The sequence below is a fragment of the Gymnogyps californianus genome, unplaced genomic scaffold, assembly GCF_018139145.2.
Source record: "Gymnogyps californianus isolate 813 unplaced genomic scaffold, ASM1813914v2 HiC_scaffold_32, whole genome shotgun sequence".
Lineage (NCBI taxonomy): Eukaryota > Metazoa > Chordata > Aves > Accipitriformes > Cathartidae > Gymnogyps > Gymnogyps californianus.
Window position 1 is genome coordinate 1,772,916 of NW_026114202.1, and position 14,415 is coordinate 1,787,330.

The 14,415-nt window shown below is 49.0% G+C and overlaps 1 protein-coding gene across 1 annotated transcript; it reads right to left on the minus strand.

The window, feature by feature from the left end:
• Nucleotides 1-1,582: 1,582 nt before the first annotated feature.
• Nucleotides 1,583-11,764, minus strand: LOC127028378 (keratin, type II cytoskeletal cochleal). The gene is made up of 9 exons (XM_050914086.1): nucleotides 11,147-11,764; nucleotides 10,166-10,374; nucleotides 7,542-7,602; nucleotides 6,932-7,027; nucleotides 5,977-6,141; nucleotides 5,710-5,835; nucleotides 4,266-4,486; nucleotides 3,699-3,733; nucleotides 1,583-2,888 (listed from the first exon to the last, which is right to left on the minus strand). Exons 1-9 carry the CDS (start codon nucleotides 11,543-11,545, stop codon nucleotides 2,701-2,703), a joined length of 1,500 nt encoding a protein of 499 aa, XP_050770043.1. The 5' UTR covers nucleotides 11,546-11,764; the 3' UTR covers nucleotides 1,583-2,700.
• Nucleotides 11,765-14,415: the final 2,651 nt, after the last annotated feature.

Genomic DNA, 14,415 nt, shown 5'->3' on the forward strand with positions numbered 1-14,415 from the left:
TGCCTGCTGAAAAGTGGACGTCAGCACCGAAAGCAGCTCACACGCCGCTCAGTCTGGCAGCGGTAGTGCTCCATGGTGGAGGGCTCTGGAGTGGGTGGGTGCTGGGTTTCTCTGGGTCATATCTTGTCTCCTTCCTCTGGAAGTGCAAAAATCTCCTCTGTTGCAAAGCTGCTTCTGAAGCTGAATTATTTCTCCTGAATCCAACTTGCAGAAATTGCACTCAACAGGAGGCTTTCAATACACCTGCTTTTACACTAATTCAGGGCACTTTGCCTTCGTAAGATCAGCATCCCCTCTGAAGCAGAGAGATTAAATTCTGACCAGCTCCACTTATGACACCAGACTGAGCTGCGACCAGATCCAAAGAACGAGCAGCAAGCACAAAGAGCGTCCATCTCCATGGACTCACAAAGATATTTCACGGCATTTCCTGGAGCGTGCAGATCCCCTTTTCTGCATCATCACTGTGCAGTGTATGTGGTTCTGCTAACGTAGACAAGCTGCAGCCACACAGACCGCAAGTGCCCCTTCCCAGGTCAGTGCTGCACGCCTCACACCTGAAAATTCAAGAAGCAGCAATGGAGCCCTGCTGATCTCTTGTAATGCTAAGAGAGACCCACAATTCATCGTGATGGCAAACAGCGGCACCTCCTGCCAGAAACATCTGGGCAACATCTATCTTTGAGCTTTTCGTTTCAATTAACCTCAGGGGATTTTTTTCATTTTACTTTTTGGCTATGACATAAAAGCCGTGAGCTGGGTGTGCCGGGCCGCTGATAACACAGCTCTGCTGGGCACCGTGGCTTCCTCCCCTCCCTGCCATTAGTGCCGTGAGTGTAGTCAAGCCACACACAGGCTCAGCACTGCGCTTGCTCAGGCGCGAGGTGCTGGGCCGTGTTGGGCACAGGCGGGTAAAGCATCCTTCAAGGCCCTGGCAGTCTCATCGCCATCCTCACCCTGGAGGAAACAGCTTTTCTCAGTGACTACAAAATCTCTGCCTGGTCCCATCCCCACTGGGGTGATGCGTTCTGCAACAGCAGCTCCAGCAAGCGCTCGCAATGCATCTGCACCGCGGCCCTACAAGAAGAATGGGAGCAAGCACAAACCACCCTGCGGTGAGCCCTTCTCACCCCACGCTGCCCCAAAAGGAGCAGGAATGAGTTGTCCTCATGCAGCAAGGCCCAGATTCACTTCTCCAAGCTTTGGTCATCTGCAAGAGAGGTGTCTCCTCCAATGTTTAGCTCCTCTCGGCTCAGCGGAGGAAGATGGTGCTTGGGGACGGATTGGTCTCAGGCAGTTTCAGCCCTGATCAGGGGCTGGGCTGAAACCAAGTGCTTGAATAAAACCGGTCCCATCACCCCACTGCCCAGACTCGGTGCAAAGCAGGCGGGTAAAATGCACCCAGGAATGAAAGACTGTGCAGGCAGCAAACCCTAAATCCTGACCCTCACCACAGTGTGGCACTGCTCCAGGGGACACAGCCAGGAGCCGGCTCTGGAGACAGGAGGAAGGTGATAACACTGGATGTTTTCCAGAGCTCCTGAGCATCCAGGGCAGCAGAGACAAGGAACTCAGCTGGGACTGAAGAAGCATGCAATAGAGGAACTTTATTAATGGCCTCGTGACAAGGTCTCAGACCACAAAGGCATAAAACGTCAACCAAAGATACACTGCTAGGACATGGCTGAGCATGCAATACAACAATTCTGTGCCGTTTCTTCAAGTTATTTATCTAACAATTCTTCCTACTGCAGTAACGACCTAACTATTTTCCCTGGCATGTTTAAGTTGAAGACACATTTTGGCAGGAACAAGTATTTTTGTAATGATGCGTCAACAAAACACGCTTTTTCCCTAGCTGTAGTAAAGACACCAGATATCACTAGATACACTTCGAAATACAGGGTAGTAAACAGAGATATTCAAGGATGGGGAATGTTATCTCCCGTTTTAGTGTGCTACTTATAATTTTAAGCAACTTCATATCCCTTAAGCTTTGGGCTTCTTTGAAGGAGAGGGAATGGGTGGGGGAGCTTGTCTATGAGTTACTTCGCTATAAAGAACCCGAACGTAAATCTGTCTGCATTGCCTTCGGTAAGAAATCAGCTTCATTCAGAGGAGAATTGTTGAATTCCATTTCTGAGCCCATTTCCAAAGAAAACAAGGAGAAACCCAGAACAGTTTCACTGTTTTCTTCTTGGTATACTTTAAGAAAACAAACCCAGGCTGAAATCTTAACAAGGGTTGGCATTTTCTGAGGAGCCTAAGGGAATAAAGTCTTCCAAATCATATTAAGAGGGAGATAATCTTCTGGTCTCTTTTGCAAAACCACAGCAGAAATGTGGAATAACTTGCCACTCTAATGATTGCTTTGCCCTTCAAAGGGCGAAATCCAGCCGTGAGCAGGGGGTACCAAGCACACAAGTAACAAAAGCATTATCCCACCTGCTTCACTGGATAAATTTCACCCTACAGGCTTGAACCTGCTCTCAGTGGAATGGTTCCCACTAAGTTCAACAGTGCAGGATCAAGCCTCAGGCGTGATGTGGCAGGGTCAGGTACTCTGGTATGTCTTATTCCAATTCATTCATCACTGCAGAAATTTTGCAGCCAATTTGTCCTATAAAAGGTAACAAGACTTTTCTTTCTATGGTTTCCCTCCTCCCATGTAATGAGTACCGCTGATCTCCGTTCCTGGAGTTACTTCCTGAAGCTTCTCCTGCTGGATGAGGTTGTGGTGATGGTGTAGGATTTGGAGCCACCCCCAGAGGAGAAGCCGAGCGCCCCGCTGCCCATGCCTGCTCCCAGGCTAAGGCCTCCTCCGATTCCTCCTCCCAGAAATCCACTGGAACTGGCATAGCCACCTCCACCGCTGGAGCTGACCACAGCTGTGGCACAGAGAGAAGCAAACCAAACGTGAGCGCCAGGGAACTTCAAACCAGTTTGGCACCCTCACGAAAAGGGCAGTTTTAAATTGCAGCAACCAGATGAAAACTCTCTACGATCTCCTGCAAAACATAGGGCCTGGGAGACTAATCTCTTGTTACTTTTTAGCCCAGACTGTTTATGCTCTGTGCTAAGCCAGATGCATGTGAGGGCTGAACAGTTCATCCCGTTCACCATCATGCTGTCTGGCTCAGGACCCCCTGCAGCATAGAGAACCCTGTATCATAAACACATTCAGGTCATCTCTTGGTGCACCAAAGAGGCTGTGGGCATGTGGTTCACCAGCTATCAGTGGCAATTAAGTGGATGAAAAGTAGAGCCACTGGTTTAGAGCTGTAGACAGCGTCTCCGAAACACCAGCATCTGTCCAATGTCCAGGCAAGGTGAGTACGCAATGCTTCCCAAGCTGGAAAGACACCCTCTAACATCACCTTCACACTAACTTCCAATCCAGGCAACGCATTTTCTCATTAGTATGTTTTTCTCCATACAAAACTGGGAGGAAAGAAAGATCAATATTCCCCCAAGTTAAATTTCATACAGATGACTTAGAGCTGACGTCTGCCATGGACCCAACAGCACTATCAACTTCTGTCTCGGGGGGCTCCCATTTAAGAAGGGGGCTAACTGGGTTGCAGAAGCTAAGGCAGGGCACTATGAGGCTCCTGCACGCAGACCCAGCTGGTCCCCACCTGCATTTTCTATAGGCACATGGCTATGTGTAACTATCATAAATTAGAAAATCAACTCACAGATGTTGACGTTGCCAACTCCATCACCAGCCAACCTGTTGGAGAAGAAAAACACAAAGGCAAAAAGGAAGAGGATGGGTTAGACTCTGCATTACTCAGTGTTCCCCCAGGGCCTCAGCGCTGAGGATGAAGACAATGGCAGTGAGCTATTACTGCTGTTGTAAATAATTCAGACAAGATAAGTGTGCCATCCAGCGCTTTGTTCTGGCCCTACATTTACAAGCTCTGCTATCACCTGGGCGTGGCTGAAAGAGCACAGCACCTCTGTCCTAATTCCGTGGGGATTTAAGCCACTTGGAAATTTTCTGCTACAGCATCAAATGTATGATGGAAAACAACTTCTTTCTTCTTGGCATATTTTCACCAAAAGTATCAAATTTTCCCCAGAAACTTGCCAGCTTGGCTCTTCAGCCAAAGCATTTTCAGGACCAAAAATCAGTTTAAAATGCAAAGTTTTCTCTTCTGCATTTCCTTGCAGAAATTGGAATTGGGCCCTCACAATGTCCTCAAGCAAAGGGAACAAAGGGCTGGACCCTTCCTCACGTAAAACCCACAGGCTGCACCCACCTGCTCTCCTCGCCCTCCAGCAGCTTCCTGTAGGTCGCAATCTCGATGTCCAGGGCCAGCTTGACGTTCATGAGCTCCTGGTACTCGCGGAGCTGCCGGGCCATGTCCTGCTTCGCCTTCTGCAGAGCTGCCTCCAGCTCCTCCAGCTTTGCCTTGGCGTCTTTGACAGCCAACTCGCCACGTTCCTCAGCTTCAGCAATGGCTGCCTCCAGCTTGGCACGCTTCAGGGACAGAGCAGGGTACGTCAGCGGGCATCTCACCTCCTTGGTGGAGGACACTACTGCCCATTGACTTCTGACATCTACTGGCCGGACCATCTCTGTATCTGCAGAGCCCTGGAGCCATCTGCTCAACTTAGATCCCTAGAAGTTCATGCCTACACATTTTTTTGGGCACTGGATGGAGATCAGCCTGCAAAGGAAGCTCATCTCATCCCAAGATACGTTCTTCCGAAAGGCAGACCCTATCTCTCTCCACTGGCTACATTTTCGGAAGACTTTCTTCAGGTGATTCTCAGCCCACCCACACCGCACACAACAGCACAACACTTAGGGTTAATGCAAGCTCAGGTTTTCTCTCCTATTATGCCCCAGAGCTTGTTCAGAGCCTGTTGGTCTCCAGCAACCTTTGATGTCAGGCAAGCGTGGACTTGAGCAGACCTGCAGTTAACAATGCAGACCTACCCCAAAAGCATCCCTGTGGGGCCACATCAAGCTGGCAGTCTAATGCACCCTCAGCTGTGCCCCCTGCACCTCCAAAAAAGCCCCACGTTTGGCAGGAAGGGCTCACAGTGAACACATGTGCTTTATACTCTCATTCATTATTCAAGGGAGCTGCCCTGGGTCAGCTCTTTGCTTGTAAGTGTGTATTGAAGCCTCCCTGCCCTGAAACCAAATAAACACAAACGGATGAATCACAATGGCTTATCTCCAGCTTTGTGCACCCTGGTTATTCACAGCCAGTTTTCAGCCCAGAACATGGTCTGAACCACTCACTGGTCTAGCTTTCACCAGCCGTTTGATAAAGCGATAACAGCCCCTGGAGAAAGCAAACAGAACTCCCATACAGCTGAAAAATTCTTTTATGTGCCCAACCATGGTGTTCCCTTCTGCAAAAAGGGAGTGGACAAAGATCCCAGAAGCAAGAGGGTACACGGAATGTGTGTGGCTGGGAGGGAGGCCACACGCAGCCTTGCCCTTTGGAAACGGCTCTGCATCACTCCCCTTCTGTGCTCCCTGGTCGCTGGCAGACTTGTTCTCACCTATAGTTCAGCTGCCTCTCAGCACTACATTTCTCCCTCCAGCAGAACTGACATCTTTTGAGGTGAGCATTGCAGCCACCCCCAAACTGCTTCTACAGATGTTGTGTTACACCCAGATCCCCGGCACGCTTGTTGCTGCTAAATCCACTGCTCTGCAGCAGGAGAACAAGGGCAGCTCCTCACCTGGCCCTTCACATTTTCGATTTCACCCTGCAGCCTCTGGATCACGCGGTTTATCTCTGAGATCTCATTCTTCGTGTTGCGCAGGTCATCTCCATGTTTTCCAGCAGTGACCTGCAGTGCCTCGTACTGTGACATGAAACAGAATAAGAGAAAAGGATGGAGTCAGGCTGGCAGTCAATTAGCTGGCTAAAACCTCTCCCACTCACGACACACAGGATACGTGTACTAATAGAAGCTGTAACTGCCTTTATCTCTCCCATAACTCACCTTGCTTTGGTACCAGGACTCGGCCTCTGCCCGGCTCCTGTTGGCAATCTCCTCATACTGTGCTTTGACCTCTGCGATGATGCTGTCCAGGTCCAGGTTTCGACTGTTATCCATAGACAGCACCACAGACGTGTCAGAGATCTGGGCCTGCAGCTCATGAAGTTCCTGCCAGTTGCATTAAAAACAATACCATTAATCACTGACTTTTAAGGGCCTCTCTTTTGCAAGCCAATTAAAGAGAGAATCGGAGAAGAACAGGGAAAGGGATGCAGATAAGAAGAATTCAACCAAAACATTCATTAATTAGAAGGAAACCAACTGAATCACATCAACCTTGCAAAGCACAAAGTAACAAACAACACCAGAAATGGAGCTACTTCTTATCACCCACGGTTTGTCAGCAAGGTTAGTTTACCCCACTCCTGAGATAAGAACCCAACATGAAATGCTAGTCCAAGAAGCTTGAGCATCATCTTCACAACAAAGCGAGGGCCAAATTCCACCACCTTACGCAAGTATGCAAGTTTCCAGTTCAACCAAACTCTTATCTTGCAAATAATGGGTAAGATAAAGGCATCTGCAACAAGGAGTTTTCCTTTCTTTCTCTCACACAGCACACAAACACACAAGCACACACCAGCACTACAGCACTGGCTATAATACACTGGTTTTCCTTGTTTTCACACTAACAGCATCAAAAAACTAATGCATGTCCTGGCTACGTTTGCAGTAAAGCCATCTCACCTCCCAGACAGGGAGAAATCACTGTGACAATTCACAGGATGTGCACTTTACTTGCAGGCTTATTTCTGCTTATGCAAGGGAAGACTCCATGTCTCTGTCACCTTTCTTGTCTCTGGAAACAGCACATTAATTTTCTCAGTCGCCATTTGCTGTTCTTCACCCACTGGTGGTGCTACACTGCAGCAGCCACAAGAAGCAGAAAGGACCTTACCGCTTCATAGAGAGACCTCAGGAAGTTAATCTCATCCGTCAGCGCATCCACCTTGGCCTCCAGCTCCACTTTGTTCATGTAGGCGGCATCCACATCCTAAAAAAGAGTGATAATCCGTTGAGATTGCCATGTCTTTGATGACTAAGTCCACCCAGCCTTTGATGGCTTCAAAAGCAGCCATGAGCCCATCAAGTTCCCCTAGCTGTCTGCTCTCCATGTCCATCTGCCCAATGACCCACCATGTCCTAAAAATTATCTACCAGTGTACTAAATATTGCTGGTGTGCAAGATCCCATATGTTCTGTAGGGTCCCCTGGACCTGTGTCTGCAAGTCCACTGTCAGTTTGGACAGTCAGGGGAGGCCTTAGGAAATGTCCCAAAGAAAGACATAGCCATAATCTATGATATCCATGGGATCTGGCACTCCTTCCCAGCATCCTATAGAGACTTCAGTGCCTGCACCGGGGCAGCCTTTAGCCAGAAATGAGAGCTGTAATTCTTCACCTGCAGGTCTCTAGGCACAGCTCTAGCAAAGAGAGTGTAGGGACAAAAGGGGGAGAAGGGCTGCAAACATCTATGATCAGTCCCAGCTAATATCCATGGCACGCACCTTCTTGAGCACCACAAACTCGTTCTCTGCTGCCGTGCGCTTGTTGATTTCGTCTTCATATCTGCCAGAAAAAAAGGGATTGGTGTGAAGTTAGAGCCTGGGTAAAAGGAAAAAATGTCACCGTGAAGAGTTACCCCGATTCCCTTCTCTCTCCCTCCATTTCCCTCTTTGTGAACCACCTCAGCAAGGCCTATGACTTCCCCAAGCAAGCCAGCCGCAGGCAGAAGTTTACTGTACCACTGCGGCATGTATATTATTTGCACAAGAGTACCAGCTGTATGCCACAGTTCCAGGGTACCGTTTGGATGAGCTGATGCCTGAAAGCTGTTCTGGTCCACACCTCCATGACCACGAACCTGGAAAGCATTTATCACCCATGCTTTCCCACATTCATCAGAATTCACTGCACTTAAGAAGATTTCTGCTCCTTATCCTCAGTCATGGACAGCTGCAGGATGGCAGTCTATGTCCAGAGGCTCTCAAGCTTTTTCACCTGCCCCTTGAGAGAGCAAATACAAATGCGGAAGAGACGCAAGCAGATTCAGCAAATTCCTCTATGCTGATCAAAGCACCTGCTAATGCTGCTTTCACTGTGCACTTCCTTATTACAGACATTTGAGAACATTTTGCAGGTGTCAATCACCTGCCACTGTCCTGGTAAGAGCTGATTATAATTATTCTCATTCCGCACAAAGTGGCTACGCTTCAAAGTCACATCAGTTTCTAATATTGGCTACATCCCTTCCTTAGGTGTTCACCTTTAGATGTAATGAGCTAGATCCTCAACAGATAAAAATCATGCTCCGTTGACTTTACGGGAGTTCACTGATTTGTACCACTTGCAAGCCTGGATCTCAGAGCCTGCCGTACATCATTCTATGTAAGCCAACCTGCTGAAACAAACAGCAAGAATCTCCTATACAAATCCTGAAAGTCATCCAAGGAACAGAGCAGGAACCACTTTCTCTGGCTGTTTTGGAATTGCTGTTGCTGACGTTAGGACACTGCTCTGTTTATTTACACAGTCCCTGCATGGCTAGCACTGTAATTTGCCTTCCAAAGTGTGAGATACTTCACTTTCAACAGCCTTCATGTACCTCCCCTTCTGCTCCGCACTGGAAGTTTGCCCATCCACACTGGCATAAATGGACGTTGTCCCTTTCGAGGTCAATGAACTACATCCGTTGCTATTGCAGAGTAATATATGAACTGGAAACTACATGATCGTGCTGCATACGCACAGCCTGCAGCGCAGAATGGATAATCAGAGACAGGTAAAAAGTCTGAATTATTCTAGAACGGTTTGTCAGATTCCTCATTTCCTGAGGAAAGCTCCACCAAGCTGATCAACAACTGACAAATCATTCAATATTCTCCATTAACTCCCGAGGTGCCTCGGGAAGCCCAGTGCACTATCACACCTTGGCACGCCCTGCACCAAGCCACGTGGACAGCATGAACACAGTCTGCTCCTACCCTTCCTTACTTTGAACCACACCCTTAGTCAATGCAGTTACTGAGTAAGGGACTGAATCTCATCCCCTGGAGCCTCGTGCATACAAATCTCCTCCCCTACCCCAGATGTAAACTGAAAATTACTGTGCAAATTGGCCATATGAAAAAGAGGCAACAGACACATAAAGAGCTAGTCATGTTTTAGGTATTCTACTTCGAAGATGAGATTTTCTTCATATAAATGGGGAGAAGCAGGTTCTGAACTCCAGATACTACATCCTCACTCCCTCTGCTGCACTAGCATCTTAGGCTCCTAATTCCTGCTTCCCTTCTCTTAGCACATATAGGGTTTGGTTCTACATGGACCCGTAAGCTGGAAGAATAAATATGCGCCTGTGCACCTTGTATTCATGTGACATGCAACTAAAATTAGGGCTATAATTCCTCTGGGTGCAAACCAGCTCCTTGTCGCTGCCTTGCAGAGACGCAAAGTACAACTGTGGATGAGCACAGAGTAGAAATAACTGAGCAGGGTTGAGGGAAACATCATTCCCATGCACCTCCTTGGGAATCACTGGCTATTGACTTTCCCTAAACACACCCTGCGGATTATCAGATCTGTTTGTTTTCAGTTCCTGCTTGATCCAGTTTGCCAGCTCCCTCTTTCCTTTCTTTTTTTTTTTATTAAAGGCATCCCCCTGTACAGCTGGGTTGGGCACAGGCTGGGACAAAGGCTACTTTCTTCATGGGACTCCTCCCAGGTGACACGATTTGGACTGAAAAGTCACTTAAAAATTGCAGTCACCTGCTCCATTACCTACCCACAAAACAAGCAGCAGTTCACCCACCGCCTGCCAACCCGCTGCGCTCCCATGGGGTTTCTACGCACCCGAACTGGCACGTCCAACCCCAAGTACAAAGCCATCCCTGAGGAGGCCCAAAAGCAAAGCCAAGAGGACGGAGCCACTGAAGACCATGTGGGAACAAGGTGCCAGGAACAACAAGCAATCCAGGCAAGAAGAATCCAGGCAGCTTCCCTGGACTAGACATCTAACTCATGGCTGGAAAAAAGTCTCCCTCGCTAGCAGAAAAGCTGGGGACATCTCCGCCAAGCTACTGACCAACGTGCCAGCTCAACTACACCGTTATATGGGAAGATTATACATTACTTGGTCTTGAAATCCTCAACAAGATCCTGCATGTTCTTCAGTTCGCCCTCCAAACGCCCTTTGTCATTCAACAACCCATCCAGCTGACAACGCAGGTTGTTGATGTATGTCTCAAACATGGGAGCAATGTTACTCCGGGCGGTCTTCTGGTCCTGGAGGAGGCTCCATTTGGTCTCCAGCATTTTGTTTTGCTGCTCCAGGAACCGGACCTGGAAAGCAACCAAGGGGTCATTTGTGAAAGCAGGAGGAAGGGGGAGCTGACACTACAGAGTTTGGATTCTGGGGGAAGGACGGGCTGCGGATGGTATCTGAAGAATTTAGATTGCTCCTAGGAAGCACCTAAACTCTGGAGAGTGATAAAGACCATGAGGGAGCCCTGCTACTCTGGGGCTTGGCTTATGACTTTAAGGCTTTGTATGAATTAAAGATAAGCAGATTCTGCTTGCCTGACACTTGACAGAAGCCATCGACAGACCTCAGAATCAGCCAATTACTCAAACTGGATTCCTTGCATTTTGAGGATGCCAGAGCTGAACTTTACACAGGACATAGGATCAAGTAGTGCAAGACAGTAAAACCACAGAGGTACAGGGCAGTGCAAACAAACACAGCAAGCTCTGACTTACGTCAAGATCTGTTCTACTGGGATGATTCCTCTCCAAGAGGCCCCCTCCTCCCTGAATTTGGTAGTGGTGTGCTTGGGTGCAGATTTGATCTTTAAAGCCTGCACCCACATTATTTACCCCCCCAGCTAAATAAAGGGGGTACAAAGCTGGCCTAAGCAGGGCAAAACCCTTTGCTGACAACAATGCAAGCAGGGCTTTAATAAGAGTTATTGGATTGCAGTAGGCAAATCACACCATGCTCTTGAGGACCTGATCCTGAGCCCATTTGTGAATCCCTCGCTCGGTTAAGCGAGCTTTGGGTCAGACCTGCTTTTAAGCAGTGTCCACAGAGCTATCGGTCTTTCCCACACCTCACCTTGTCAATGAAGGAGGCGAATCTGTTGTTGAGTGTCTTGATTTGCTCCTTCTCCTCCTTGCGCACCCGCTGGATATTGGGGTCAATCTCCAGATTCAGGGGCGTCAGGAGATTCTGGTTGATGGTGACCTCCTGAATGCCCCCCGGGCTGAGTGCCCCACCGAATCCCATGCCTCCATAGCTGTATCCAGAGCGAAGGCTGTAGGAGCTGCCACCTCCAAGGGAGATCCGCTTGTTGGCAGAGCCGAGGTTGTAGAGGCTGGAGCTGCCAAAGCCACCTGCCCTGCCTAAGCCGGCACCCCCTCCTAGTCCACGGGTCGAGGAGACGGTGCTGACCCGCACTTGGCTGATCCCTGGGACAGCCACAGAGCGAGAGCTGAAACTCACAGACCGGGACATGGCTGCTCCGAGGGTGTTTTCAGTATCCCCTACCCTTCAAAAGCTCAGGGAACCTGTGCTGGAGACCAGGGAAGTGAGCGAGTTCTCCTGACTGCTTCTCCTTTTATCCGTTAGAAAAGCTGGGCTTGGCCGAAGGGCAAAAGAGGGATCATTTTACTGCCTCGGAGAGCTGGGTGTGCCTGGCTGACTTCCCACCCTCTGTCAACCTGCTGAATTCGGGCAGGCGAGGGAAGGGACAGGACACACCTGGCGCTGTGTCCCCGCACTCAGACCTGGCTTTGTTCTGCACCTCCCTTCACCTCTGCCACATGCGCAGCCAAGGGACGTGAAGCATGGGCTCTTCTGGGCTCTCTTGGCAGAGAGTTAGAAGAGGACAGGTCTGCTCCCCATTTCCTCAAGGCTTCTCCATTCCTCTGTGCTTGCCTAAATGGATGTTGAAGTGAGAAGAGGGGGAATACGCATTGATTTGCAACTCTATTGCAGAGCAGGTAGCTCCCCTGTGCAACTGCAGAGAGGAGATGAGGGGCCTCAGCTTAGCGCCAGGTCCAGCCTAGTTTAATATAAACCAAAGCCAGCTGCAGCCTTGGACGCACACGCTGTACTCTGCCAGCAGCACCCAGCGAGTCTGCGCCATGCAGGGGAATGAGGGCGGCAGATGAGAGATGCCGCAGCTATCCCTAGACACCATGGTTTTGCCTTCTCTCTCCTGTTAGCGCTAAAATAAAGGTGGTTTAGGTGGGTTGCACGCTGCACATGGAAATACCACCACGCTAGTCCACAGTCAAACGGTGACAGGACAGGTTTCTGCTTAAATTTCTGGGTTCCTATGCAGAAGCGGCAGAGACAAAAACTAGTTTTATGGGCTTTCTGCATTTTCAAATAGCCTTGAAGGGACAGATCTCTTTACTATCAGGTTGTAAATTCTCCCTGAGATTTCAAACTCTGGCCTGAATGCGTCACCCTTCAGCTCTTCCCCTCATCAGGACAGCAAGATAGCGCTGGCTACATATTCTGGCCACAACCTATTCAAAATATGTACTTCCTTCTTTGCGGGAAGAATACAAGGTGGCTGGAGATCCCAGCAACTAAAAGGAAATTCTCTTTTTGAAGGAGGGAAAGGAGGAGATTGAGCCAGACAGAGACATATGAGGCAAGATTCCTCCCTGCCCTGCAAGCTGGCTCAGCTTTCACCAGCAAAAAAAAATAATCCATTGAGTGTAAAGCAAACTCGTGTGTTACACACACCCAGCTATACTTGACCCGATGGCTGATGTAGACAGGCTAGGGTTCATTTCATCCTCACACAGCTAGCAACAAGGCAGAAGCCTTCAGCTGCTTTACATAACTCCAGGTCCTTCCGAGTTCAGACAGAGACCGGCTGCTCTCTTGCAACTCCTCTGGGTTGTCTTGAGAAGACAGGAATTGAATCTGAAAGTGTGATTTAGAGTCCTACAGTCAGGCAAGAATAACTCCCACCAAAGTAAGCCCTGGCTGCTGGATTTTATCAGGCTGCATTCCAGCCTCAACCCCCCTTTGTATCAGCAGACGGGGATTTTTTGCACAACGCAACACACAAACCAGAAAGCGATCCAGCCAGGTAAAATACAAGCCTGCTGTCAGATAAACTATCATAAAGGCAAAGCTGTTCTCAGCAGCCTCAGCAGAAACACCAGTTCAGCAGTAAGAGAACTGAACTTCACCCTGGTTTGCACTATCAAGGGCCAGATCAATGAAAAGCCATTTTCTAATCTTAATTACTGCCATGCAGCACCACCGATTTTAGGTAAGGATGAGTCTGTCTTCCATTCAAAGTTCAAGCTTTCTTTTCTGTAGCATTAGCAACCCAGCCAACGCAGGAGAGACTCAGGAAAGCCTCATTTACCTTGCTGCTATATGCTTTCCAGCTCCCAGTGTCACAGCTAGCCAGTTTAGGTCCCTTGCACCCATCCTGCACAGTGAACATTCCCCATTTAAATCCGGTTTCAAGTCAGGTTAAGTCAGAGCAGGATCCAGCGATCCAGAGGCCTCACGAGCAGAGTTTGCTTGTGTTGTTGGGATGCCATGGTAACACTGCATAGTTTCACAACCGCAGGGGACTGGTAAATACTTCCAAGCCCATGCGAATGACCCCCAGGGATTCAGGTTTGGTAATACAGAAGACACTGTATCGACGGGTTAAACACCCTCTCGGGGAAGTGAATGCTTTGACATTGCGACTGTTGTGCTTGGTGTCACAACAAGCCAGCCCAGTCCCTGCACAGCCAGGAACAGCCCGCTGCTGTGCACTGACACTCACAAAGCCAACGGAAGAGTCACAAATGATAAATCCCTCCATAAACCCTTGGGAAAACGAACCAAGCTCTCAATTCAGGCCCAGAAAGTGGGGGGGGGGGGGGGGGGGGGGGGGGGGGGAGTTGTGCGGGTGGGGTGGGTGTCAAATTTGGTCATGGCCTAATGGAAGAGGAAGAAATCTTTGCAGGCGAGCAAAATTGTGTGTTAAGAACATGTTATTATGCTGATCAATGTTGGCCTGTTGTTTCCACATGTTCCGTCGCTATCCCATGGGTTATCTCTTGCTGTGTGTTTACATTGCAATGTTTGGATTGAGAGCTTTCTGGAGTAGGGAGCGCCCTTAGGTTTTGTGTTTGCACAGTGCAGTCCTAGTTTGTGATTACTGCTCCAAAGTGCTTCAGCAGTGAGTCATAAATTAATCAGTGTCCTAAAGACAAGCAGTGTTTTGGTGGTCTCATGATTGGGGTATCACAAGAGCACGATGGGGCACTCATGGGGCTGTCAGAACGACACTGTCAAGCTGTAATTCTTGCTAACAACACCCAAAAGCAACGCCAACACAGGGGCACTTCCACTGA

Excerpts from the sequence above, each read along its gene's own strand:
- LOC127028378 (XM_050914086.1), bottom strand. The coding sequence starts at position 11,545 with ATGTCCCGGTCTGTGAGTTTCAGCTCTCGCTCTGTGGCTGTCCCAGGG. Across the intron at positions 7,028-7,541 it reads AGTTTGTGGTGCTCAAGAAG|GATGTGGATGCCGCCTACAT; the intron begins GTGCGTGCCATG and ends ACTCTTTTTTAG. Across the intron at positions 6,142-6,931 it reads TGAGGTCTCTCTATGAAGCG|GAACTTCATGAGCTGCAGGC; the intron begins GTAAGGTCCTTT and ends TGCAACTGGCAG.